A 27,965-nucleotide genomic window follows, 5' to 3' on the forward strand; every position below is an offset into this window, starting at 1 on the left:
GTTTTTGTGCATCACAATATCACATCACTCTTCATGTACAAAAACTGAATGCCATCAGTGTGGCATAAACGGAGTTCTTCTGACCATTGTAAAGTTTGTCTCCAGCCTGCCCGCGAAAATCACGAGTCTGGACTGAATTATGCTCAATTCTAAACATTCCTGTAGATCCTTGAGTGATTAACTCTTTTGCTAGGATTGGAGAAGAACGATAAAAGCTTTTACACATATCATGGAAGAAACCTTTGTAGTGAATGAATTGCATAATCGTCGTAGTAGATCCCATCAAACGTAACGTGTGTGAGAACGTAAAACTACAGCTCAAATAGAGCTACGTTTGTTAGGAGACTAGCAGCAACGCCTCCTTGGTCACAGTTGTTAGCAGAAGGCTGCAAAACTGGTCACTGGTGCTAATCAAAACCGCATGGCTAGCCTGGATGGGCCGAGACAAGCCAATGCTGTCTTAGATGGGCCTAGCCGGGCCTAACTCCTCAAATACATACTGGTCTTAATGTAAGCCCAAGACAGTTCGGTCCACTAAAAAATACTATCTCGCTGAGTAGACTGAGGCACGCGTAGAAAGGTAATACGCAAGCTCCTTTTCAAGGCGTAATTTCGGCGAGCTCTGCAAGTCTTGAAGACGTAAAGAATGTCTCATCATCATCGGTCCCTTGTCCGTTGTGCTCGATGGGCTCCTCCGCCGCCGCCGGCCGCCGCATTTGCCGTAACCTCGCCGCGCCGTCCTGGTGTACAAATTTTTCCTGCACACGCAGGGCCGCAGTGTAGAGTCCAATCCAATCCAATCCAATCTCCGCTGACATCTCCCCACTCCAAGCCCACACGGGCCACGGCCACACATCGACGCTCTCCGTCCGTAGCATGACACCAAGAACCGCGGCGGCGCTGTCAGGTCTACTCCGCGGCAAGAATGCAGTGAACCTCGCACCAGAGCAGGTCCCGAAGCTGCTTGCTACGCGCGCGTCACCTGCCCGGGTGGAGGATGGCGTCTGTCTCCGTGACCCTCCCGGTGCCCGCTACCCGCTCGACGAAATTCCTCGCCGGGATGCCGCGGTGGGCGCCAACCGCGTACTCTTCGACTATGCGCGGCGCGGGATGGTCCTGGAGGTCCTGGATCAGTTCTCTGTCGCGCGCCGCGGCGGCGTGCTGGTTGACAGCGCCACGCTGTCCTGTGTTCTCAAGGCTTGCAGATCAGTGCCAGACAGAGTTCTTGGGGAGCAGCTGCATTGCCTGTGCGTCAAGTGTGGGCATGATCGAGGTGAGGTCAGTGCCGGTACGTCGCTTGTCGATATGTACATGAAGTGTGGTAGCGTCTGTGAGGGGATAGAGGTGTTTGAAGGAATGCCTAAGAAGAATGTCGTCACGTGGACATCGTTGCTAACTGGTTGTGCTCACGCACAGATGCATTCGGAGGTCATGGCCTTATTCTTCAGGATGCGTGCTGAGGGTATATGGCCCAATCCATTCACATTCGCGAGCGTTCTCTCTGCAGTAGCGAGCCAGGGTGCACTTGATCTTGGGCAGCGTGTGCATGCTCAATCAGTTAAGTTTGGATGCCGCTCGTCCGTGTTTGTCTGCAATTCTCTGATGAACATGTATGCAAAGTGTGGATTGGTTGAAGATGCCAAGTCTGTGTTTAATTGGATGGAGACCAGAGACATGGTGTCATGGAACACGTTAATGGCAGGTCTTCAATTGAATGAGTGCGAACTGGAAGCGCTACAACTGTTCCATGAATCACGAGCCACCATGGGAAAGATGACACAGTCAACATATGCTACAGTGATTAAGTTATGTGCAAACCTCAAACAACTGGCCCTGGCACGTCAACTCCACAGCTGTGTGTTGAAACATGGGTTTCATTTGACTGGAAATGTAATGACAGCCCTCGCGGATGCTTACAGCAAATGTGGTGAATTGGCTGACGCTTTAAACATATTTTCTATGACTACGGGATCTCGGAATGTTGTTTCATGGACAGCTATTATCAGTGGATGCATTCAGAATGGTGACATTCCTCTTGCTGTTGTTCTTTTTAGCAGAATGAGAGAAGACAGGGTCATGCCAAATGAGTTCACCTACTCTGCAATGCTGAAAGCATCACTATCCATCTTACCTCCCCAGATACATGCCCAGGTCATCAAGACCAACTACCAGCATATCCCATTTGTTGGAACTGCACTTCTTGCTTCATACTCAAAATTTGGCAGCACTGAAGATGCCCTCTCTATATTCAAAATGATTGAGCAGAAGGATGTCGTTGCATGGTCCGCAATGTTGTCTTGCCATGCCCAAGCTGGTGACTGTGAAGGTGCCACATATTTATTCAACAAGATGGCCATCCAAGGAATCAAGCCAAATGAGTTCACAATATCAAGTGTAATTGATGCCTGTGCTTGCCCATCAGCTGGTGTTGACCAGGGTAGGCAGTTCCATGCTATTTCGATCAAATACAGATACCATGATGCAATTTGTGTGAGCAGTGCACTTGTGAGCATGTACTCAAGGAAAGGGAACATTGACAGTGCTCAAATTGTCTTTGAGAGGCAAACAGATAGAGATTTGGTTTCATGGAACTCGATGATATCAGGGTATGCGCAGCACGGTTACAGCATGAAGGCCATCGAAACATTTCGACAGATGGAAGCTTCGGGTATCCAGATGGATGGCGTCACATTCCTTGCTGTTATCATGGGATGCACTCATAATGGTCTTGTTGTAGAAGGCCAGCAATACTTTGACTCGATGGTCAGGGACCACAAGATCAATCCCACCATGGAGCATTATGCATGTATGGTGGATCTATATAGCCGTGCAGGCAAGCTGGATGAGACAATGAGCCTTATAAGAGACATGCCATTCCCTGCAGGTGCAATGGTATGGCGCACATTGCTAGGTGCTTGCAGAGTTCACAAAAATGTTGAGCTTGGGAAGTTTTCCGCAGATAAGCTGCTATCGCTTGAGCCACATGATTCATCTACATATGTGCTTCTCTCGAACATTTACGCGGCTGCAGGAAAGTGGAAAGAGAGGGATGAAGTGAGGAAGCTCATGGACTATAGAAAGGTGAAGAAAGAAGCTGGATGCAGCTGGATTCAGATCAAGAATAAAGTTCACTCCTTTATAGCCTTTGACAAGTCACATCCTATGTCAGATCAGATATATAAAAAGCTCAAGGTAATCATAACCAGGTTGAAGCAAGATGGTTATTCACCGAACACAAGCTTTGTGCTTCATGACATAGCAGAAGACCAGAAGGAAGCCATGCTGGTTGCACACAGCGAGCGACTAGCTCTTGCCTTTGGCCTGATAGCTACACCACCTGGAACACCCCTTCAGATTGTCAAAAACCTAAGGGTGTGTGGGGACTGCCATATGGTTATGAAGATGGTTTCGATGATTGAGGACAGGGAGATCATCATGCGAGACTGCAGCAGGTTCCATCACTTCAATGGCGGGGCCTGCTCCTGTGGTGATTTCTGGTGAATGAAGGGCAGAACAAACTGACTGGATAAGGTGTACGCCCTGGCAGTGCCAATTTGAACAATATTACTGTGAGTTGACATTAGAGTATTGGGTTGTCTATAGTTGATATCAGTACAAGCCCACAAATAGTGTTGTAGTTGCTTGTAGAAGCAGAGATCAGTGTTAATACTAGAGCATTGGTTTGTTAGCATTGCCAGAGAAAGCCAGTTGCCACAAGTGGTATAATTGCTTTATGCAGAAACAGGAATAAACTTGCTCTCATTTTTTTTGGCTTTATGTTTGATGAAGTGAAACCGTTCATCAAAGCAGCATGTTTATTACCTTCTCAAGTTTTGGCATGCTGAATTACAGGAATCTACAGCTACACTGGACCGCAAAGATATAGAAGTTCTTTTCACCAGTTCAGTTATGCATTCATAATCCACAACAAGCAGTTTTACTTGTGTTTTAATATTGGAGTGGCTCTACAATGCCTGTGCAAAGAACAAAATTGTCCTATGTTTGAATGAATGTATTGGTAATCTGATGGCCTCAATAACACTAACTATATTCAACAAGGACAGTTTTCAGAAATAATGCCATACAGTAGTCTAAGCAACATTTTGTTTAACAGGAGATGAACAAACTCATGAGAAAGCACCTCCAGAAGCTCAACTTCACTGCACCAGTCAGATCCAGGTAATCCACATTTTTTATTTGACTCAACCATTGCAATGGCAGTTTCTCCTGTAGGAGGCTTTACTTGTGCTTTTCTATAGCTGCTTGTTGCCTCCAAAGTACAGTTGTGAGTTGTCTAGAATAGTATAATGCGTGTGAAACATTGGTAGTTAATGCCCTCTTGGATAGAATAGGCGTATTTAGTCCTTCAAATTAAGGAGTTGTTTGCAGTAGTATGCTCTATTCTATCCCCTTCACTTCAGAGGATCTTTTTAATAATTTTTATGGATACAAGCATTCATGCATATATGCAAGTGTTGTAATGAAAATGGGCACTTCCTTCATTCATATTAGTCATGTAATCGTGCTTTGCACGTCTTTAGGGTCCCGTTTAAGAACCCTGTATTGTGCCATTTCAACCTGTCCATGGCTAATTGTTACTGTTATGGCTCTGTGTAAATCTAACCAAATATTACACTCTGAACTAAACAATAAAGTATTCAAGCTTCTAGATTCTAGAGAAGCCTACTGTATTCATTGTATCATTCTTCAGTAAGTAACTCACAATTAGATCCAGCAGGAAGTATGAAATGCAGGCAGACAGGTTTGGAGTAATAATGACAAACACATGCATAAATCGCATATTCAGAGTTCAGACTATATGAATATCATGAAAATGTAGGCACCTCGTTCGTATGAAGCAAACTGTTAATGGTGGAGGGGAAAAAAAGCATGATTCAGTTTAGGTGTGACCGTGTGAGCGAGATTAAATCTCGAGCAAAGAAGGAGAAGAAAGTTCCTGCCTCAAAATTGCCTTCATCCTCCCTGCGTCTCGGCCTCTGCTTCTCTTGCTGCTGCTATGGATGGGCCAGCAATGGCCTGGAGATGGCCCTGCTTGTTGTCAGGATCTGGAAGTTCAGAGTAGCCAAATTTCTGAATTTTTGCTGAAGATCAGGTCTCTAATCTGGCTGGGGCTGACATATCATCTTGGCTTGACACAGGATAAAATGTGTCAGCTAGGCATCCTTACACTCTGCCTCCTGCTCGCCCACCTGCTCATGTTCCTCCTCTGCAACTTCTCCTACTTCCGTTCATCCTTTTCCTGTTCCTCCTCCCCTAGCCTACAGAAAATACAAGGAAAAACATGTTTGAGATGTGTATCCTAGGAAAACATTTTGTTTTACTAAGAAGTGAAAAGACCAGGTAATTGTGTAGGAATTGTGATGTATATTCTACATAGGGTATTTTTGTTGGGTGTTGGGGCTTGAAAGAGACATGATGATACCAGATTGAGATAAGATTGTCACTGATTTTTCTTTTTGGGTGGTCATGCAGCCATGGAAGGATTAAAAATCAAAGGAATGGAAATCATTGTTGTGCTAGTGGCTCTGGGTACGTAGAAGATTCTTCAACTGCATGCAGTTCATCTAGCTCCAATTGACTATGCAGTTCATGAAGTGCAGTAAGCTAGAGCTGATCAGGTATGTTTACGAAGATGGAATAGTGACCTTGCAGAGGGAACATCATTTTTATAAGTCAGCCACAAGAATTAGAGATGTTATATTTATTTGATGTTGGGAATACAGAATGACATTTGAAGGTTTTGACGATACAGATTTGAATACCAGCATATAATGGTGAGTTGAATATTGGCCTGAATATTTTTAATTGGCTGTGCCAGGTCCATAACAATGATATCAGTATAACCAGGAGTTGTTGATGTTCAGAAGAACAGGACATCATGTATACTTGGAAAGTACCTGGGGAAAATGTTTAGAAGAGATGAGCAGGAACTGAAATCTCTTGGTGAGATTTAGGCTTGCACTTCCTGCTCCTGCTCAAGAAGGCTGCTATGTCTAATGTAGGCCCTAATTTTCTTTGCTTCAGGTAGTGGTACTTATCCCCGTGGAATTTCTTCGGTGGGTCATCATAATCCTTCTTGGTGGTGCTTCATCTTGGGTCATCTCCTTAAACTTGAAGGAATGCACTGAAGGAGCGGATATGATGGTTTTGATTGCTAGTGCTGCAGTTCTCCAATTTGCTGTGGCACTGTTCATCAAAGTTTTCTTTTTCGCCTGAGATTGTCTTTTTTGGTGTTGCTCAGGTCTGCCTCTCCTTTTACCTTTTAGCGACTAGATACCATAGCACCAAAAACCTTCCCAACAGTACACGGACCGTGCCTTTATGAATGTAAGTTAGTAGTCTTATCATTCTATTGTTCCTTATCAAATTGGGTCAAAGTATTCTAATAGGTTATATTTTGCTTTTGACAGGTGAGCTTGATGTTTTGTCTGCTCCCATCATTCTGTTCTGGCGAGCATCCTTTTGAGGACCAAGTGGACTAGTTTTACTTGACATACATATTAACACTAGATTGATAGACCTTGTGTTTTGTTCATTTCTAAGGGTTTTTTACTCATCTAGTTCCAAGAACTTCACTGTATATTCCAATTCAGAATTGCCGAGTGTCATCTAAATTTGCATAGTGAACCTTGGACCATTTTGAAGTACAATAACCATTTGACTATATTTTGACAAATGGCGTGTTCGTGCTCATGGTTAAGTGATTGACACCTTTTTTTTTTTAGTTTGAACAATCCGCGTCTCGGCAATTTTCGATTTTCATGTCATAACCTGCTATAGTCATTGAGGTTAGTTTGTATCAGTGTATGGTTACATCGTATACCACATGCTTCCAAACGACTTGTTTTCCGTAAACCTTTTCATCATTTGGATACAAAATCTGAAAGTCATCAGTGTGGTGTAAACGGATTTCTTCTGGTTATTATAAAGTTTGTCTCCAACCTGCCTACGAAATTCATGATCCTGGACTGAATTATACTCAGTTCTAAGCATTTCTGTAAGATCCTTTAGTGATTAGCACTAAATTGCTAGGATTGGAGCAGAACAACAAAAGTTTACATATCATAGGTGAAATCTTTGTAGCGAATTGCATGATCGTCATAGATCCCATCAAATGTGACGTGTTGTGAGTGAGTAGCAGGCTAGCAGCAACCAGCAATGCCTCCTGGTCACAGTTATTAGCGGAAGGCTGCAATACTGGTCATTGCTGCTAATCAAAACTGGTCAAGATAAACTTGTTCTTGAATTTTTTTTGGTTCTCTTTGGGCACATCTAAACCCGGTGAAAACAGAATTTCAAGGAAAAGAAACATGGCCAAACTACGAAAAGTACAAGATGGCGCTCCCATTCCTCACTTTTATTCAACTTTTAATCAGACCCTTCACTTTTCTCAGCCAAGACAAGTATTCATGGCACTCTTTGTTTATCATGTACGCATGTAAGAAGTCGGTAATATCAGTCGAAATGCACCTACTCTTCAAGTAGGAATACACTGCCTTCTGAAATTCCTCAGGAAGATTACTGCAAAAGAGTTTACATCCATGATCAGTAAAACTACAAAATGCACCATAGAATTAAAAAAAGGGGGGGGGGGGGTGATGCTCACCTCAACTTAGCTTCAAGACTGGCCGAATCACCAGATTCATCATTCGGTTCAAACGACAAGCTCTCAATGATGAGTTCGTTAGGGTAAGAGCTACAGCTGATTTTCAAATATGAAGCTGCTTCTTTGCGAACCCTCACTATCAAAGGGATACAGTACTGGGCCGGGACACCATTGCCAATGTGAGTTCTATGTTTGCCATCTTCACACTGATCCTCTGGCTCGCCATTTTCCTCAGCTTCATTGACAGCGCTTGGCAAGAACACTTCCACTTCAATTTGTTCTTTATGGTCACTCCTCTTAAGCGTCATCATGTTGGTACCATCCTTATCTTGGATTTCAAAAGGAAAGCCTTCACCTAATTCCTTTGACTGGCAGAACATAAACACACATTACAATTCCATATTAAAAAGGATGGCATCTTTCAGCATCTCAGAAATCTAGGGCTTGTTCAGATTGATGCCATTTCAAACTATACCATTTTTTAGCAAAGTTGCTAAATATGTGCATCCATTTAGTTTCTTACCAAACTCTAGTAAATAAATAAGAAATCCTGCCAAAACTTGGAAATATTGCCAAATTGCCAAAATTTTGACATTAGGTTTATTTTGACTACAATCTAAACAGCCCCTAGTAAGCTTCTTGTCTGATATAGTTTGCCATGTACTATAATGGTACACTTTTCCTTTCAAAGTCTAAACAGACGTGCCCATAAATTGCAACAAACAAAGTTTATAGCCCCTATCGTTTTGCTTATGCTTATAAGCCAAAATTTAAATTTTAAAACTTAATTTTCAAGTTGATTTTACGGTTTTTTCATTGCAGTTTATTTTACAACATTTACTTTCGAATCATTAAGGACATATATAAAAGTTTTACCCCCAAATCAATTTTTGGTTGCTAAAGGTCGCATGGATAAGCATAAGTATAAGCGGAACGATGAGCCTCATAGCCAGGAACACGATTCAAGCGGCGTCTAAACTCTAAAGAGGCGAACTTAATCGCAGATGTTGTTTTCTCTCTGAGTCTTTTGTCCACAAAAACGGAAATCATCAGTGAGGGATGAGATGAGTAGTAAATACCCAGTTGCGATTCTTGCAATCTTTCTGGGCGTAGGAGATCTCCATGTTTATGACCCGGAGGAGCTGTGCGTCGGCGGCGCTCGTCTGAGAACTGGACAACGATGAGAACAACGACGCGGACGCGGCGCCATGCCGCGGATGACGAACGCGGCCGCCGGATCCGGCGCCCCAGGTGGCGAGGAGGCCGCGCGCGGCGGCCGCCCAGGAGGGGTGAGATCGAGCTCGCCGTAGGGTAGAGGAGACGGCCATGGACGCCGCAAAGGTTTTTGCGAGGGTTTTCTCAGGTCTTTCCCCATTACCGTCGAGCTGAAGGTGCCGACGCTTCTGGACCGTTGGATTCCACGTTAGGCCCATCCATGTTGGGCCGGAACGGTATAAGGCGCGGCCCATAGTTGTTGGGCTAGAACTGGATCGCGGCTGACATGTGGGCCATTCTTTTTTGGGCCACACGCCCACGCACGATCCAATCCGCGGGCAGAGGATACCGGCGCGGCGGCGCGGCGGGCCGGCGGCGGCGGGGGAAGGATCTCGGCCGGCAAACCGCGCGGCCGTTCTACTCCTCCGGGAATATGGAGCCGAAGCGCCCAGGTCAGCTTCGTCACCTCCTCCCCACCCCCGCTGCCGCGGCGGTGGCCCCCGCTCGCGGATGCCGCGTTGCGGCGTCATCACGGCATCACGCCGGACTCCGGCCTCTCCTGCCGTACGCCGACCACCTCCCATCTCCCTTGGTGAGGAAGGTGTACTAATACTACCCTCGCTGCGCGCTGCGCCGCCGCGGCCGGCGCCAAATTTCTCTTGCACGGCCTGCTTGATGGCTGCTTCTCACGGTTCTTCTTTTTCTTGATTTTCCAGGAAAAAGACTCAGGCAGTCAGACTGAACAATGAGCTTATGAGAATGCTAGAAATCGACGAACTCAAGACAGTTTTTGGGATCCATCACAAAGTGTTCATCCCTATCCTGGATACATTTGATTCGAAGCATCTAAACACGGTGAACTGTTATGCAACGCCACGAGCAGCTGAACTGGGGAACTGAATTTGGCTGCTGGCTTTAGATCTCCCCGTCCCAGAAATCCTCCAGCGACTTGTAAAAGCTCGTCGGATGGGTCAAGAATTCGTACTTGAAAAGCCTAACCTGCATGTTGCAAACAGAACGTACAGCTCAGGAAAAATCTTTAGAGTATCAGGCTTTCAGCAAGTAATTTGTCAAAATATGGAGCCATGCCTGTTGAATCTCGTAGAACTTTGCCATCAGTTCTTCAGGGATGCACCAGTCAAATATGTCAATGTTCTCCCTTGTCCACACCTCATTGTCGCTCTTTGGGAGCACGCTCTGTCCCATCTGAATACCCCAGCGAAGAGCAACCTGAGCAGGACTTTTCTGCAGCTTCTTGGCAATGGAAATCACAGTAGGATGGCTCAGAACGTTTGGTCCATCGTTCCCTGGTGATCCGGGTGAACCTAATGGTGCATATGCCTGCAAGAATAGCATGAAAACAAATCAGAGTGAAGTAAATGATTAATATGCTGAGTTGCTGACCAAAGTTGGAAAGAAATGGAAAGTAAACAGTGAGAGGATCATAGGAACGTCTTAATACAGTTCGAACTTACAGAAAGATGAACGCCCTTGGATTGGCAGAGCTTCCGGAGCTTGCCTTGCTGCCAAACCGGATGGCACTCCACCTGGTTGACCGCTGGAGGCACGCGAGCAACATTGAGCAAGTCCTCCAGCTTCTTGCATGAAAAATTGCTCACGCCAATGGCACGAGCTTTGCCTGAATCATACAACTTCTCCATTGCTTGCCATGTAGCTGGGATATCAGGCTTGAGGTAATTTTCCACACTCAATTTAGTACCTTTCTTGGCACGAACTGGACCGTGGACCTGTGACGTGATAAATTGTAGGAGAGATTAAAGATTGTCACAATGGATTAGGAATTCCTGTTACAAAGAGTAAGAAGAACCCATGGCACAAATGCAAATACTATTTATAACTGAATAGTTTTCTTTTTACAAGAAGTATAGGCTTAGGATATTTTACTAGGTACAAATCTAAGTAGTAAAGCTGCAGATCCTTTAATGTGGTATTAATCGCCTCTGGCACATCTTCTGGAGCATGGTGTGTGCACCTGAAAATTTTGGAACATTTTCTTACAGTGAATTGACTTCATTAATCGTTTTATATAAGAAAAAATATGCAATACGAAAGGTAGTATAGTTTTACAACCTACCACAGTTTAGATGTGATGAATAAATCTTCACGCTTAACCGCACCTTCGTCAAATAATTTCTTCAGTGCCAAACCAACCTCCAAAAGCGGACGCAACTTTTGCCTACTTTTAACTCTAGAGGGATGAGTATTTGACAGTGAAGAAATGTAGTTGAATCACTCTTAAAACCTTAAACTGCAAGGCTCTGACACCAACTGCGTGATATTACTTTGTCATTCTTAGTGCAACATTTGTCAAACTATTATTGGAATCAACCGCAAACGGTGTATAAGAAATATAAAGTTACTACGTATTTCAGATATCCTTGCATTTCAGTTTAAGCTTATATAAAATAGAAGCATGAAGGTTTCAGGAGCAACTTACCTCTTTCTGATTACCATACTGTGGAGAACAGTCAATATGACGATATCCAACCTGCACCAGTACAAGAAGATAACATTTACATCCAAACAGAGGTAAGGACCAGATGAGAACTGTTCATATTTTCTTCAAAAGAAGTTGAAAAATGTCATCATTTCAGGTATTAATTAACCTTTTTTGGGTTAACTGAGCAAATGAATGAACAGAAAAATCCAGTCGATCGACATGATTGTTATACGCAGGTGGGTGCAGCATGAGTAACAACGAAATAGAAGATAATAAGACTATCGCCTATATTGATTGTTAATCATCAAGAAGAAATGAAAAGACCTGGACAGCAGCGCGGATGGCATCTTGAACAGCACCTGGTGAAATTTGCCAGGTGCCAAGACCGACTGATGGGATCGCCGCGTTGGTGTTTAGGACAAAGGATTCAGCCATATTCACTCCAAAGATCAAACTGTCCTTGGTTTCCAAGCTTCCTCTTCTTGTGTCGATGGAATCCAACAGAGAGCGAACTTGAGCTTACCTGGTGTCTGAGCAAGAAGATCTGAGCACTAATGGTAGGTAGCCAAGGTATGCAGCGGTTGAAATGAGCCCGGTGATCACCAGTAGTATACTCTAAAATAAGAGCTTCCAGAATCCATTTAATAATACATAATTGACCACTCTAGATGAGACTTAGAGAAACCTGCAACTGACGAAGCTAATGCAATTTGAAATAGAGAAATCGCATCTTGGCAATTGATCTGCCAAAGAGAAGGCAATAGGCAAGCATCACAGCTCAAGTAATTTATTTTAAGGGTGAGTCAAGTCAATTTATATTTCAGAAAGACTTTCGAAACAAGTTTAACTAGAAATATTAGCTGCTGAAGTCATACAACAAAATCAAGATGCTGACTAACTACTTACTGGCAGCATTTAAAAATCATTGTACACTTGAGAGAAAACATCTTATGTCACTGAAATTTTACTTGTCCCAAATATGCTACTCATATCGCAAACTCATGCCCATTTATGCCATCAGAGATGCAGCGGCCAAGTTATCTATTATCTAGTAAACACTTATGCCATCAGGTGACAATTCTAACACTGCCAATGCTTCTTCCCCAATGAACTCGCCTTCACTTGTTCAATGGCAGTGGCGGGCAGGTTGTGCTGCTGGTGCGGGGTCCGTGAGCTGCTGGACACTGCCCGGTGATGTCCTGTCCCCGGCAGGTGAGGGGCCTGGCTAGCTGGTACCGCAGAAGATGGTGAGAGGCTGAGACCTCAGATCAGAGTGGCGAACTGGAGTGCTGACCTGATGCCATCGCCTGGCGGGGACTCGTTGAGGTGAAACATTTTGTATATGTTTTAAAATACTTTATTGAATTGGCATGCTTTAGTTAGCCACACAAAAGTTACATTTACACCTAGGAAAAACGTATCGCAGGTTACTAAGGAACTGAGCGAGTGAGCAGAAGAAAGCAGACGTCAAACTACATCCAAAATCTGTGATAAAGCCTTCTTTTAAACAAATGTCCAAATTACTGATAATTTTGCCGGTAAAGATTCTGGATTCCGGTTCTTGTAAAAATACACGCCAGTACCAGCAAAATGGTAGCTGTAGACTTAAACTCCTTTTATTCATTCATTGATTAACATTTCCCCACTTTATTTGCAGCAATGGCAGTTTCCAGTTTTTCACCCACACGAAGAAAGCAAACTTCAGTCCAGCCAAGTCGATCATTAGATTTCGCCATCCCAAAGCTCTTCGATTGATTTGTAGACGCCTTCCGGGTGAGTCCAGAATTCTCCACGGATCAGCTTCATCTGCAAATCAAAATCGCCATTCATGAGAACCATCACCAATTCACCATCTTGCCCAAAAAAAAAAGACCCAACAAGAACAGAGTTTCAGAGCGTCTGCTGCTGAAGCTGACTCCGGCCTTGCCTGCTCGATTTCAGAGAGCTTGATGAACAGGTCCTCCGGGATGGACCAGTCATAGACGTCAATGTTCTCCTTGATCCTCTCCTCGTGGGTGCTCTTCGGGAGCACGCTGTGCCCCATCTGAATCCCCCACCGTAGAGCCACCTGCGCCGGCGTCTTCCCCAGCTTCTCCGCCGTGGAGACGACCACCGGGTGCGCGAGCACATTGCCCACCGCTTTCACCGACGCTGTCCCCGGCGAGCCCAACGGCGAGTACGCCTGCAGTGACGCATGACAAAGAAGAAGATTTGAAGCACATCACTAGGATAATGCACTGAAGGAGAAGTTCAGAGTTGGGTGATATCCTGTTCAGAATAGCTTCAGCTGTTCAGCATCAGGCAGGTTAATTACTCTCTTTCTATGTGTTCTACAATTGATTCTACTGGTAGTAGAATCAATTTAGACCGTTCATCTTATCTAAGCTAATGGATGATATCTAATTTATACTACCACCTTAACTACTGGTACTTCTGGTAGTAGAAATCATAAAACTACAGCTAGAATCACTTCTACCGATTGTAATACTAGTAGTACTACTACCACTGTAAATGGGGGAACTATTTTGATCCCTTAAGGGGATGTCCCTTCATTTGCTTAAAAACCATTCAAACGGTTATAAAAATTCTGGAAAAAATTGATAACACTCATACAATATACTCTCTTTGTTTTTTAATATATGACGCTGTTGTTTTTTACTATGTGACACCGTCGACTTTTTAAGATACGTTTGACCATTCGTTTTATTAAAAAAAATATGTAATTATTATTTATTTTATTATGACTTGATTTATCGTCAAATGTTCTTTAAGCATGACTTATTTTTTATATTCGCATTAAAAAATTCGAATAAGACAAATGATCAAATGCTTATAAAAAAGTTAACTGTGTCATTTTATTAAAAAATGGATGTACTCCTATCTATACAACTCCATAAAATCTTAGGTCCAAACTCACATCGAGATATAAAAAGATAAATTCAGCATATGAATAGTAGTGTACTGTTCACATCTGAATTTGTCTTTTTTATTTCTCGATGTGTAAGTCGAATTTAATTTTTTTTGACAGATAGATATCACAATACTCAACATAGTTATTTTTTTTCATATTTTTTACGACTATTTGTATCGAATTTGAAAAAAAAATATACGAGGGGACATCCCATCGAGGAATTAGAATCCACTCCCCTATAAATGTACTCATTCATGAATAACTGACACAGTAAACTGAGGTTATCTCACATTGACCACATATTGCTTTCAAATGATTATATTGTGATGAAATTGTATGGTTATATTTATAACTTATATACTTCAATAATATAGTGTATTTTCATATGTTTATAAAACTTTCTGTAAAAAAAGGTTCAAAGTTTATGCTTAAATAATGCCAATGTTAATTACTTCCTCCATCGCAAAATATAAGAGATTTTTGTTTGATAATACACGTATATAGGATATCCTATTCAACCAAAATCCCGGAGGGAGTATCTGAGAATAAAGGGAGCGGTAGTTTGCAGTGCTGAGCAACATACTGAGAGGTGGATTCCTTTGGAGGTGCAGAACTTGCGGAGCTTGGTCTGCTGCCACACCGGGTGGCACTCCACCTGGTCGACGGCCGGCGGCACGCGTGCGACGGCGAGCAGGTCCTCCAGCTTCTTGCTCGAGAAGTTGCTGACGCCGATGGCGCGAGCCTTGCCGGAGTCGTGGAGCTTCTCCATCGCCGCCCACGTCGCCGGGATATCGGTCGGGAGGACGTTTTGCCCGCCAAAGCCGGCGCCCTTCTTCATCCTCACTGGCCAGTGGATCTGACGAACAGCGTGAGCATCCTCAACTCGGATACTTTTAAGATAATGAAAGCTTTATTTAAACTCAGTTAATTACATCATACAATAGTCACCCTCGGTCTTTGTATAAAATACACACGGCTAAAAAAAAAGAAGAAAGGAACAACCAGAACCAGAACATCTCCAGAAATGGACTGAAACTTATCACGAAATGGAACATGAATCTCACACGCATTGCATACTCACAAGGTAAAGATCCACATAGTCGGTCTGCAAATCCTGAAGCGTGCTGTCCAGTGCAACCGGGACATCCTCCGGAGCATGGTTAGTGCACCTGCAAGAAGTTGCGAGTTCTTCAGTCATGTTCCAAGATTACTGTAATTGCTGGTGCTCGCCTAAGCCAAGAATGTTTGGAGGTTTTGGAATGAGGATGAAATTAAGAAGGTAATTAACCAGAGTTTGGAGGTGATGAATATATCTTCGCGCTTGACTATGCCCTCGTCGAACACTTTCTTGAGAGCGACCCCAATCTACAGAGCCACAGTGGTTACTGGTTAGGCTGCTCTGAAAACTCAGAGATCGTTCACTTAACTAGGCAAATTGGAGACAAATTTAGTAATTTACCTCCTTTTCGTTGAAGTAGGCTTGAGCACAATCGATGTGCCGATAACCAGCCTGTAGAAGCATACAATTCAGACAGCACAAAAGAACATGAAAAATTAACCTGCGTGAAAATTCAGACAGCACAAAAGACACATGAAAAATTAACTTGTCACGAAATTCAGACAACGCAACATCACCTTGACGGCGGCGTAGACGGCATTGCCGACGACGCCCGGCTCGGCCTGCCATGTGCCGAGCCCGACCGACGGGATCTTGGCGCCGGTGTTGAGGACGAAGCAGCGGGCCATGGTATTCTGCTGCAAGCACTGTACACAAGCCGGAAAATGCATGCAAAATGGCTACCTGGACACTTCACACTTGCAAGAGCGGCTAATAATGGAAAGCGCGGCGAGCTCGTGCCGGTGGGCGAGATGTACACATCACCGTACCAGTAGTAGTGACACTTAGGGATGGGGATTTCGTCGCGGCTATGAATCCGACACCATGGGCCACGCATTTAGAGATGGCTGGAGGTTTTTATAGCAGACGACCGGCAGCTGTTTCTTGTACTATCTGATTATTATATCTACATCTATCTATATCTCTCTCCTTTATAACACTATATCTATGTATACGTGTGTGTGTATATATATGTATATGTATATGTATATGTATATGTATATGTATCTGTATCTATATCTTTATTATTTTGATCTTTGATAGACTCACGAGTAAATAAAAAAGGTTAATTGAATATATGTTGTTATAAATTTGACAGTTTTAAAATATGTCATTACCCCGGAAAAAAATATGTCATTACCATTTATCTAATTGGAACAATAGCATTGTAAATATATGTTGAAATCAGATACATACCACCACATATCCCTTTGCTGCATTTTTTATTTTTCTTGGATCATACTGCCCTTGTTCATCCCCTCCTCTCATGCATGCTCATCTCTTCTTCCTCCTACGGTCTAGAGCGAGTGAGCAAGGGAGCAGGAGAGGGAACGGTCTGAGCGCAATGACGCTTTCGACGACAACGTGTCCGGCGGCGGAGGACGAGTGCGGCAGCACGGACGGTAGCGGTGCTCGAGCCCGCAAGCATAGTAGGCGGTTGAACTCGACATAGTGGCGTTGCTAGCGCGGTGCTCGTGGCGGTAGTTGTTGACGTTCCTCAAGTACCAAATCCGACCGTCAATTTTAGCATAAAAGTAATTGATATAGTTTTACCTTAACTTAAATTAAGTTAATTAACTCATAGAAATCCTCTCTATCCCAATCCTATCATTTAATTGTTGCTCTTGGAAGAATCATGTTCTTAAATTGTGCACATACGTTCTCTGTGGATACGCTACCCTAGGATACTCTTGGTAAAAGCTACAACGGTATATGTGCGCTTGCAGATTATTCTGTGCTCATAATAAATACCAGCAACACTTCTAGTGGCAGAGCTCCAGCGTAGTGGCGTCGCCGGTGCAGTGCTCGTGGCAGCACTTCTGGTGGCGGAGCTTGAGCGCAGTGGCATCGCCGGCGCAGTGCTCGCGGTGGCACTTCTGGTGGCAGAGCTCGAGCTTGAGCGGCACGACGTGACCGTCTAGGCCTCCGGGGGAGCTTGAGCGAGGTGACGTGGCCGGCGGCAAAGTTTTAAAATTAATCAAATAAATATTAATTGTTTTAAAATTAAAAATAAACTAAAAAAATGCTCATGCGTTGCAATAGGTGAAGGTTATCTTAATCTTATTATTGTTATACGGTTTAGCTAAAGTGAAATTCACTGTAAGAATTTGCTTGGATATTATTTTTACAAGATCATGAGCTACAATTAGATCGTCTTAAGTTAGCATGCGAGTTTTTTTAAAGAGATTTCGTATACGACTCCTTCTCTATATATTTTCAAAAGCAAACAAATTTAAAAACCTACTCAAATCTAAATTTGTAATTCCAAAAGCGAATGAACTCAATAACTGACTCAAATACGGATGACGTATCAAAGTACCGACAAAAACATCTTCAACTTTTATAATTGTAGAGAAGAGGTATGGATTTATTTGATTCTTTTAAAAACTTTTATATATAACACTGTTTAACCGTTCAAAAAATATGCTTACGAAGAACGACAAAGTTATTATAGCTAATTGCTATTTACAAATTAGAACTCACGCTATAGCTACTACCGGCAATGGATTTAATTACAAACGTAAGGGTTAGCAACCAATGCTAAGGACATGTTTAATAGGTTCCAAACTTCTAAATTCAACTCTAAGAGTTAAGTATGGAGACATGGAGTAAAGTTATAGAGTATCCGAATTCTAGCTCCACATTTCTAGTTTATTTGTGAAAACACTTCAGCCAACTTTCGTCATGTTTTGAATAGAGCTGAAACTGTACGACTAAACCTAAACTGAAACTTTACCGAACAGACCTAATAATGGTGATAAGATTGTGTCGGGGGCAGACGCCTAGCAGAGCGCTGCCCGAACGAAACGCTCGACGACGACGACGACGACGACAGCTACGGCCGGTCGGCGCTCCACCACTCTCCGATGGCGATCCGCCGCCGCACAAGACGTTTGTCGGTGCTGCCGTGCTGTGTGCTGGAGTGGAGCGCTAATCTGTTGGCATCTTGCCCACAGGCCCGCAGCACGCTACATGGGCCTAGATATGCCATGGGCCTCATCATTTTTTCCAGCCCATGTATTACCCGATGTCGCCGCTCGAATTTTTTTTATTTATAATTTTTTTTATTAAAAGTTTTACAAAAATAATTTTCCATTTTGAAAATTGACGGAAATAGTCGCCTACCGCCCTCTGGGAGGACGATTTTTAAAAATCGCCCTCCCAGAGGGCGGCGAAAATGACGTGGCAGACGGCCGTTCGCTCTCGGGCGACGGCCGTCAACGAAATTTGCAGGCGGCCCCCTTGCCGCCCTCCGCGAGGGCGATTTTGTACTGTGCGGGGGGCCGCCTGCAAATGGGCGGCGAGGGGGGGCATGGAAATTTGCAGGCGGCCCCCTTGCCGCCCTCCGCGAGGGCGATTTTGCACTGTGCGGGGGCCCGCCTGCAAATGGGCGGCGAGGGGGCATGGAATTTTGCAGGCGGCCCCCTTGCCGCCCTGGGGGAGGGCGATTTTGTACTGTGCTCTATATTTTTTTTATATAAATATCAATAGTTATCAAATCTTTTTATATTGAAAACTATACAAGATTAAAATCTTCAAGATTGGTAAAATACAATTTTATTATTTTTTAGGGCATATTTGGAATGTTACCGTACAAATATTTTGTTAATGCCAAAATATAAGCAAGTTTTGGCACTACCAAATATTTGGTAAGGTAAAATTGCATTTGATCATATTTGGTTTGCTGCCAAAATGTAAAATTGTAGTGAAGAATGTTGTACATAATCTCAATTCTAGATTACGTATTACCAATTAATAGGCTTCCATTTTCGTGTGTGGTGTGGTAGTGGGAAAGAAGATATGAAGAGGTTGCCTTCAGATTGTCAATTATATAGCGTCGTTTTCACTGCAATATATGTGAACTCAATGAGATACATTATTCATTAGATGTGACAAGACGATCACGCGTGGGCGTGATTCACTTTATGTCAACAGGCAGCGCCGAAAGTTGATAGTGATAACTCGAGCTGCCGCTTTTCATGTGTGCTGTTGTGGACTGTGCGCGCTACTGGATATGGCACTACCGTGAAGCGCCGAAAGTGTGTTGTTGTGAGCATAAGTTGTTCAAGCACCATACGAATGAAAAGAACTACGTAGACGAGACAAACACAAGTAGTACTGCAGTAGTAATAGCAAAAGTAGTACTGCTTTACAAGTTTGTAAGCCAAAAGAAACGGTCACATAAGGACTGAAGAGGTAGAACACTACTGACGAGGCCTCTTACCCCTGTCCCTCCTACCCTGCGCCCTAATGTGCCCCTGGGAGTACGTGAGTCGGTCCGGGGGTACGGCACGGCCAACCCGTCCTGCCTGTACAGGTGTGACCTCTGGCTGCTCCTGAGTGTGCGCCTCTGGAGCTCCTCCAAGCTGAGAGGAGCCTAGTACGTCCTGGTGGTCTGCACCGTGCAAGTCGTCGTCGTAGAACTGGCTAGTAGGACCAGTCCTACCGGCGTGAGACGAAGAGGCCCCAGTACCGAAGATCCCGGCTGCAAATCCTGCTGGACAAGGACCATCAGTTTCGTATAGGTATTTAACAGTATTAATAAAAAGTAAAGTACCGTGTGGGCGAGGGATCGACGCTCCGTGAGAGGAAGAGCTGGCGAACGCGCCTGAAGAGGTGGCGAACGCCCCTGCGGAGCTCGCGGAAGCGCCGGTCGTGCCTGCGAACGCGCTCGAAGGCATACGAGGTCCTGCGATGAGGAAACGTGCAGTTAAAACATGGTGACACATTCGTGCAAAAGCTGAAACAAAAATGAACTAATATCTGGGCTGAACTGTACCGTGCGAAACCGGTGCTGTAGGTCGCACTGCTCCGAAGCTAGGGGCGCTCGAAGACAAACGAGGTCCTGCTCCGACGGTAGGACCGCGAGGCCGTGGGTGTACCGGACCAGCTGGAGGTACGACGTCCACGGCGCTGCGACAGGAGAAGACGCGCATGACCGCACGCATCTTCTCCTGCATCCGGTCGAAGGTCGACCTCTGCTCAACGTCAGTCAAGTGCAAACCTCTGTTCAACCTCACCTGGACTGCGGTGATATCGGCACTGATATCCCGTGCCGCATCAGCCTATGCAAGATGGAAATAAAAAATTCAGTAGTTGTCCTATATTATGCAAGATAAATGACATAATTGTTGGAAGTAATACAAATTGGACGTACCGCCACGAAGTAGTCTCGGTCACGGTGCGTGGGATACGCGTCCGTGACAGCGGCAACGTGCGGCTCTGGGGCGTCTGGAGTGAAGGTCACACGCGCACGAGTGCGAGGAAGGTACCAGCGAAGGTAGTCACGGTAGTTCTCCTCCGTGTGTGGGAAGAGCTCGTTGATCACCTCCTCTGTAGCTAACACCCAGTCGTCAACGTACTGCTGTACACGTGGAGCCCAAAGTGCGCCTGCTAGCTGTCCCCGTCGAGTCAACCTGTGAAGAGAGGTAAATTGTATGGCTCGATGATGTAATTATCATAAAAATTTAGAAATGAACAATCCGAACTCACGAGTGGTCGGCAGGGGGGACGGTCGGCTGCACGTTGCCGGGAAACACCTGCCTAAGTCCGAACTGTCTCATCACACGCTGCGGCCAGTGAGGCTCAACGAAAATGTCGAACACCATCGGCAGGATGGTGAGCCAGTAAGCCTGGTCGCGTGTGCACAAGGACGAAAGTCCTAGCGGTGCTCTCGCAGCGACGGCCTCTTCTGTGTACGGCTCCCAGATGACGTCGCTCGGCTGGAGACGGTCAAACTCGAACACGAAGTCCGGGTAACCACGTCTCACCTGGACGTGAGCGTAACGACGCTGCAATAAACATGATCGGAATTAGACATGTTATGTGAAGGAAAAAAAAAGAAGAGGACTGATAAACTTATAACGCAGCGAAGTTGCACTAACCCCACGTCGACACCAGTAAGTCCCCATCGTGGGACCGTCCTCTGGCCACTGCGCGCTGCGACCAACCCCGTAGGGTGCGCTGTCCACCACTGGTCGCCCTATGGCAAACCTCTCGGCTGCCCAAAGCTGAAGCAACATAGGACAGCCAGCGATGATCGCTCCCGCGTCAGTCTTCGTGCACGCCTCACAGAGGGCACGGTACGTGGCTGCTAGCACGGCAGAACCCCAGCTCCACTGCGGCACGTCCTGTGGCTGAGCATCCGCGATGGACCGTGCGTAGTGGACCAGCCGGAAGTCCACAGCGTGCCCGTGGGTGCTAGTGAACATCACCCACCCGAACAACCACAACAGGTACGCCTCAAGGGAGCGTCGGACCGAGTAATCATCAGCGTCAGGGTGCAGAAGGTCCGCCTACAGTTAAGAATGAAATGTTAGTACAAAACACTGATCCGGTCGCAAATAAGCACGTATGATAATAACAACTTATTTACTTACAGTGAACTGGAGCAACCAAGCCTTGCTAGGCCCGACTGTAGAGTACGGAGGAAGGGTGGTGGTCGGTCCTAGGTGTGGAAGGTGCATCACCTGCTCGAAGCGCGCAGTGATATCCTCCTTCCACCCAAAAACACCGTCGACGGGACCAACTGGTGCTCCCGCCAGCGGTAGCCCGAGCAGGTACGACACGTCCTGCAGTGTCGGAGCCATCTCCCCACAGGGAAGGTGGAACGTGTGCGTCTCAGGTCTCCAGCGGTCTACAAGAGCGGCAAGGAGTGACCGGTCTGCATCCCACCGCTTCGCTGGGTCACGGTCGTCCGCCGCCGCCTCAACAAGCCTACAAAGTGGTAGAAGGCCTGCCGCACGCAACCTGTATAGAGCAAACTTCAAACATAAGTATAAAACAAAGCAAAGTTGAGTTGAAATGTGAACATACGCGTACCAAGGAACGTGACGGAGGTCGACACGCAACCACTCGCGCGACGTGCGTGGACGGAAGGTGCCGAGCTGTGCACCCTCGACTGCTGACAGGAACGAGCGGTGGTTCCTGTCAATCCCACGGTTCAACAGCGCCGGTGTGTCGTACGCCATACCTGCATCAAATAGGTTGATCAGAAACATATAAATAATTAGTTCAACATAAGTAATAAATGTTCATAAGCGAATTACTAACACATATTAAACAAGAGTACAAACAAACAAAAGTGTTTAGTCCGAACACTCATCACGATAACATTATGATACAACACCGAATAGTTCGCAATACTACTAGTACAACAATAGTCGGAGGTACTCATTACAACAAGATTGAATTGAAATTACACGATAGAAGTATTTAGTCCGAACACTCATTACATCATGTTATTTCCTAAATCGAAAGCATTGTTACACCATGGAATCGCCTGCTGCGCGACGACGCCTTGGCCTTGCGCGCCTGCTTGTTGTTCCTTCACCAGGTGGTCGCCTACCATCACTTGCCTGTCCAGATGGACTAGCATCTGCGCCGCTTGGAACTTCTGCATTCTTCGGGCATGTCTTGTAAGTATGGCCGCGCAGATCACACTTGCTGCAGCGTAAAGTCCTCCCACCTGCTTCTGACTCATCCATATCATTTCTGATGCGTCTAGTTTGGCGTCAACCCTTTTTCACCCTAAACTTAGATGGATCTGGAATATAAAAAACTTGGGCACTCAGCGTTGTGTAAGATCCTGAGATCCCGAACCCATATATCTCCTCACTCCATGTATGAAAGATTGCTTCTTTCCTGAAATAATTTGAGACGTACACATTGGGAGATATGCCACAATCACCGGCAGCAGCAAGAACGTGTGAGCAAGGAAGGTGATGAAGCTTCGGCTTCATACAACTGCAGGTACATCCACCATCCGCCTTCAAGACACATTCCTGCACGGCTTGCTTGCGATAGATACCACGCCTGCTCCTATCAACACACATTATTTCATACCGATGCACTTGTGTGCCTTGAGCAACAACTCTATGTCTCCGTGCCTTTTTGATTTTATCTTCCATGTACTTTGTCACTACGTTGCCAAACACTATGTTGTTATCGGCCATGGACGGACCAATTTTCTTGTATCGATCCCTAAAGTAGGCTTGCGTGCCGTGAAGGATGAATTCAACAATAGCAACCAATGGAAGTACCCGAACTCCTCGCATTACCCAGTTGTACACCTCTGCCAAATTGGTTGTCATTATGCCATACCGAGATCCATCGGTGTCGAACAATAGAGCCCACTTCTCCTTAGGCTCATTCTCAATCCACTGAGAGAAATTTCTGATGGCCGACCCTGACCTCCTTCTCATTGTTGGTGGGTCATCATGTAATGCACCAAGAGGTATGGGAGGCTCGTCACCTTCAACTTGTGGTCTGCGAGATTGCTCATCTGTTTGCTTCGTTGTCAACTCATCCAACTTGTCCCACAACTCATTAAATTTCTTCTCTTGGTTCTGTGCACAGAGCCTCTTAAAGAGCTCCATAAGATGCTTGTTCTTGAATTGCTTGTAGAAATTTGCACCCATGTGACGCATGCACCACCGACTCCGAACATCAGGCCACTTAGCTGGAAGTCCCTTCTCATCCCAACCGTTCTGCAAGTAGTCAATAGCCCGCAACATACCCGCATGACGATCATGTATAAGGCAAACGTTGGGCCTCATACGCACCACTGCAATGTGCACTCTCTCTAGGAACCAGTACCAGCTTTCAGTGTTCTCACTCTCTACAAATGCAAAAGCCATAGGTAGAACCTGGTTGTTCCCATCACACCCAATTGCTGTCAATATCTGACCTCGGTATTTACCTGTCATAAAAGTTCCATCTATGCATAGAACAGGTCGACAATGCACAAAAGCATTGATGCAAGCACCCAATGAGAAAAAGGCTCTTTGCAGCACACTCTTTGTTCTATCTTCAACCGATGTAAATGTATGTAGGTCATAGTAAGTATTATTATTCCTCTGGGCAATGGTGGCTAACAAACGAGGCAAATTATCATAAGAAGCTTCAAATGTGCCATACCTCATCTCAATGATCTTTTGTTTGGCTCTCCAGGCCTTTGCATAGCTTATGGTGTACTTGAATTTGTTCTCGATGTGCCTAATAATTGATTTTGGTTCAAAGCCAATGTTACCAACAACACTGCTGTACATCTCACTTGCCACAAAAGCTGAAGTGATGTTTCGGTGATACTTCTCCACCCCTTGTAAGTAGCACTTGTGCTCGGTCACAATGCTAACTTTCCAATAATCATTCCATTTACCCTTATATGCATGGACACGCCACGGACAATCTTCCTTCATGCACCTCACTTCATACACATAATTTGTTGACTTGACCACCCTAAACTCTCTCTGCAATGAAACTGCCCAATGCTTCACCGCCTCCTTCATCTCATCCTTATGAGCATACCTTGCACCCTCAATTACCTCGTACTCCTTATACTCCCAGGGTACATGATCACCCTCTGATATAACAAGACCAGAGAAGTCCTCATTTGCCCAATCAGTGGCCATTACATCACCTTCCTCATCGGATGATGCGTCGTCCTCCGCTTGCTCATTATCCGAATCTTCCCTCTCCATTTCATCAACAATTATACCGACTCTCTCCCCCTCATCCGCCATGCCCATGGCCTGCTCCTCCCTTGGTTGATTTTCCTCATTTTGCATCGATGGTCCAACAACATCCCCTGCATTGCTAGGACCCTCCACATCTTCGGTTTGCATTGAAACATTTGTATCTTTCTCTTGTACCGACACAAATATAACGAGGGGCCATGACCGTTCAAAAGCCATTTCCACATACCGTCTCCAAGCAGCAGTGCTGTCCATCGGCATTAGTTCCCAAAAATAACCTTCTATTGCACGACTCACTACAACAGATACTGACATTGTGTAGACTTCTTGGTCTATTCTAAATCCTCTCAACAACCAACTATAAATTGACTGAAATGTTCTCTCCGCAGGCCTATCGATGCCCTTAGATGTCATTACAAAATCTGACAGATCAACACCATCTGGACCAAATCTAATATTTCCTTCACCGTGAACTATCTGAAATGTGACCTTACTTGACATTGTGCCTGATGAAAACAATAACTGCGTTAACCTCGCATTTCTGTACTACGCCCTAAGTTACATTCTCTACAATATTGTTCTCTAAATTTCTAAAAGTAGGTTACATTCTCCAGATCAAACTAAACTACATCTTACAATTAACACTACTGTCTATGTCTCAATTCATTCTATTATATTCTATGCTCTGGATCTACACATATGTGCTGTGTGCTACAGATCTGCTAAAATATATGGAACTAAAACTAAAACGCAACATATGTACTCAAACGTAATATATTAGTACAAATGCAAAAGATGTATGGGAGCATACCTGTGATGAAGTGAGCGAACCAGCAGGGCTTCGCCGCTCCCCTTCTGCTGCCCTCCCCTCTCTCTCTCTTTCGTTTTTTTTGGATTTTTAGTGAATATAATGAAATTTCATAGGGGAGGGGCTGGGCTTTATAGGGGGGAGGCAAAAATCGCCCTCCCCCAGGGCGGCAAGGGGGCCGCCTGCAAAATTCCATGCCCCCTCGCCGCCCATTTGCAGGCGGCCCCCCGCACAGTGCAAAATCGCCCTCGCGGAGGGCGGCAAGGGGGCCGCCTGCAAATTTCCATGCCCCCCCCTCGCCGCCCATTTGCAGGCGGCCCCCCGCACAGTACAAAATCGCCCTCGCGGAGGGCGGCAAGGGGGCCGCCTGCAAATTTCGTTGACGGCCGTCGCCCGAGAGCGAACGGCCGTCTGCCACGTCATTTTCGCCGCCCTCTGGGAGGGCGATTTTTAAAAATCGCCCTCCCAGAGGGCGGTAGGCGACTATTTCCGTCAATTTTCAAAATGGAAAATTATTTTTGTAAAACTTTTAATAAGAAAAATTATAAATAAAAAAAATTCGTCGCCGCTCTCTGGCCTGCGAAAAGAGGCCCGGGAAGTGGACGATGATCTCACAGGCTGACAGCTTGGGATCAATTTGTTTGCGATTTTGCTATATATTTGTTAACAAATTTTCTCCTAAAAATTTGACAGATGTAATTATAGTATAATCGTAGTGTAATTACACTGTAACTTGTATGTAATTACACTGTAATTATAGTGTAACTTGTATGTAACTTTCAAAAATCTCTCTGTAATATGTTATTTCGGTAAAATGGAGGTTGTGGGAACAAATCCTTACACATATGTGTGTGCTGTGATTTTTTTCTTCCTCACCAAAACAAATCTTGTAATAGATTTAACGATTCAAAATTATGTGAAACTTATATACAAGTTACAGTATAATTACATATAAGTTACAGTGTAATTACACTACGATTGTACTATAATTACATCTGTCAAATTTTTAGAAGAAAATTTATCGATAAACGTATAGGTGGTCCCGTTTGTTTGTGTCGCGTTTTCTGTTACCGTAAAAGAAAAGAAATCGCACCGAATATTCGCATACCACTTTTCGCCGCCACGCTGACGTAGCAGTAGTATTACTTTCACCTCCACTTCGACCATAGCTTTACCCTTTCGATTACTAAACTATATAAACCTCTTTTTCGCCAGCATTATTTTTCAATTGCTGAGTAGGGCCAAGACTTACTCATAACACACATTCACCCCCACACACTCACACCTTGGATCTGTTTGTCACATCTCCAGCTCAAGCTAGAGTTCAGCCAAATAATTTCAGTTTCATAAAAAATAGGAGCAGAACTGGGTGGAGTTTTCTCACAAAATGAACTAGAGAGATGGAGATGGGTTTATGCAGCTCTAAAACTTCACTATAGACTCAACTCCTGAAACTAAATTTAGGTGTCGAAGCTCTATCAAACAAGCCCCTTATCCCTACAAATATCTCCAAAATATCGAAGCATTTGTCTCATTGTTAATTGGCACTCTCTCCGTCCCAAAAAAAACCTAATATAGTATTGAATGTGATGTTTTTAGTACAACGAATCTGGACATACTAGAAAGCGTTCAATCCAATACTAGGTTGAGTTTTTTTTGGACGAAGAAAGTATGTCGTACATCACTGAAAATAATTAGTCGAAAATGATAACACTTTTAGCAAATCTAAGGCTTAAATCCGGATGGATTGGTTTAAGCACAATAAACTTAACCAGTTAAGCTACACTCCCTTCATCTTTTCTTTCATGTACAATGCACAAAACTTAAAACCCACCAAAATAAAAAGTTACAAATCTCACGTCGAAGAAAAATATTTTGTCAATGGGTCGCTTTACTAATTATTACTACTCATGCTTACTTTTTACTCTAACCATGCGGTCTATGCAGCATAAATGCATAATCCAAGCAACAACGCCACCTTTCCGTACCAAAATGCCAAAATCTATCTACCCATCCGTGCAACAGCGGTGCAGTTTCAATGTTTCACATCTGGTTCAACTTTTTCTTTAAACTTTTAATTTTTCTATCACATCAAAACTTTCCTACACACACAAACTTTCAACTTTTCCGTCACGTCGTTCCAATTTAAATCAAATTTTTAATTTTTTTTGGCGTGAACTAAACACACCCTCACTCGCTCGCCATCTTGTCAGCGTACGGACCCTGACGTTAACAAACGATCGCGACCGCTCATCCTCCACCCCCTCGGCTAACCCCACAGCCGTCGGATCTCCAGATCGGAGAGCCCAAACAAACCGCTTCGTCGACTCGTCGCCGTCGTCGTCGTCTT

At 44.7% G+C, this 27,965-nt stretch overlaps 5 protein-coding genes and 1 long non-coding RNA gene across 9 annotated transcripts; 2 read left to right on the top strand and 4 right to left on the bottom strand.

The window, feature by feature from the left end:
• The first annotated feature begins 606 nt into the window (after nucleotides 1–606).
• LOC4338983 (pentatricopeptide repeat-containing protein At2g27610) lies at nucleotides 607–6,697 on the top strand. 4 transcript variants are annotated; one of them, XM_066310579.1, is made up of 7 exons: nucleotides 607–4,018; nucleotides 4,115–4,179; nucleotides 5,494–5,639; nucleotides 5,745–5,795; nucleotides 5,886–5,964; nucleotides 6,046–6,348; nucleotides 6,432–6,697. In XM_066310579.1, the coding sequence occupies exon 1, from the start codon at nucleotides 877–879 to the stop codon at nucleotides 3,499–3,501; it is 2,625 nt and encodes an 874-aa protein (XP_066166676.1). In that variant the 5' UTR covers nucleotides 607–876; the 3' UTR covers nucleotides 3,502–4,018; nucleotides 4,115–4,179; nucleotides 5,494–5,639; nucleotides 5,745–5,795; nucleotides 5,886–5,964; nucleotides 6,046–6,348; nucleotides 6,432–6,697. The 4 variants fall into 4 exon arrangements, 3 of the variants coding, with proteins under 3 accessions (XP_066166676.1, XP_025881648.1, XP_025881645.1); XM_026025863.2 differs by having other exon boundaries at nucleotides 607–4,179; XR_010741407.1 differs by lacking the exon at nucleotides 5,745–5,795 and having other exon boundaries at nucleotides 3,853–4,018; nucleotides 5,840–5,964.
• A 427-nt stretch (nucleotides 6,698–7,124) lies between these two features.
• On the bottom strand, nucleotides 7,125–8,988 carry LOC4338984 (uncharacterized protein At2g39795, mitochondrial). Its single transcript, XM_015784636.3, has 3 exons — nucleotides 8,707–8,988; nucleotides 7,628–7,995; nucleotides 7,125–7,542 (listed from the first exon to the last, which is right to left on the bottom strand). The coding sequence occupies exons 1-3, from the start codon at nucleotides 8,953–8,955 to the stop codon at nucleotides 7,383–7,385; spliced, it is 777 nt and encodes a 258-aa protein (XP_015640122.1). The 5' UTR covers nucleotides 8,956–8,988; the 3' UTR covers nucleotides 7,125–7,382.
• A 183-nt stretch (nucleotides 8,989–9,171) lies between these two features.
• LOC4338985 (uncharacterized) lies at nucleotides 9,172–15,070 on the top strand. The gene is made up of 9 exons (XR_010741408.1): nucleotides 9,172–9,434; nucleotides 9,559–10,536; nucleotides 11,332–11,392; nucleotides 11,540–11,873; nucleotides 12,440–12,629; nucleotides 12,730–12,841; nucleotides 12,961–13,076; nucleotides 13,245–13,608; nucleotides 14,719–15,070. It is a non-coding gene; the product is annotated as an uncharacterized lncRNA (long non-coding RNA).
• Nucleotides 9,597–11,850, bottom strand: LOC136356546 (NADPH-dependent aldo-keto reductase, chloroplastic-like). The gene is made up of 7 exons (XM_066310580.1): nucleotides 11,628–11,850; nucleotides 11,301–11,351; nucleotides 10,938–11,014; nucleotides 10,748–10,835; nucleotides 10,318–10,590; nucleotides 9,932–10,183; nucleotides 9,597–9,841 (listed from the first exon to the last, which is right to left on the bottom strand). The coding sequence occupies exons 1-7, from the start codon at nucleotides 11,736–11,738 to the stop codon at nucleotides 9,758–9,760; spliced, it is 936 nt and encodes a 311-aa protein (XP_066166677.1). The 5' UTR covers nucleotides 11,739–11,850; the 3' UTR covers nucleotides 9,597–9,757.
• LOC4338987 (aldo-keto reductase family 4 member C10) lies at nucleotides 12,767–16,153 on the bottom strand. Its single transcript, XM_015784635.3, has 7 exons — nucleotides 15,850–16,153; nucleotides 15,674–15,724; nucleotides 15,503–15,579; nucleotides 15,296–15,383; nucleotides 14,798–15,070; nucleotides 13,231–13,485; nucleotides 12,767–13,109 (listed from the first exon to the last, which is right to left on the bottom strand). Exons 1-7 carry the CDS (start codon nucleotides 16,000–16,002, stop codon nucleotides 13,026–13,028), a joined length of 981 nt encoding a protein of 326 aa, XP_015640121.1. The 5' UTR covers nucleotides 16,003–16,153; the 3' UTR covers nucleotides 12,767–13,025.
• Nucleotides 16,154–18,944: 2,791 nt separating this feature from the next.
• On the bottom strand, nucleotides 18,945–21,621 carry LOC136356719 (uncharacterized). Its single transcript, XM_066310971.1, has 6 exons — nucleotides 21,217–21,621; nucleotides 20,825–21,123; nucleotides 20,490–20,748; nucleotides 20,112–20,397; nucleotides 19,890–20,021; nucleotides 18,945–19,826 (listed from the first exon to the last, which is right to left on the bottom strand). Exons 1-6 carry the CDS (start codon nucleotides 21,541–21,543, stop codon nucleotides 19,537–19,539), a joined length of 1,593 nt encoding a protein of 530 aa, XP_066167068.1. The 5' UTR covers nucleotides 21,544–21,621; the 3' UTR covers nucleotides 18,945–19,536.
• Between the last annotated feature and the right edge of the window lie 6,344 nt (nucleotides 21,622–27,965).

The sequence above is a fragment of the Oryza sativa genome, chromosome 5 (assembly GCF_034140825.1).
Source record: "Oryza sativa Japonica Group chromosome 5, ASM3414082v1".
NCBI classification, from domain to species: domain Eukaryota; kingdom Viridiplantae; phylum Streptophyta; class Magnoliopsida; order Poales; family Poaceae; genus Oryza; species Oryza sativa.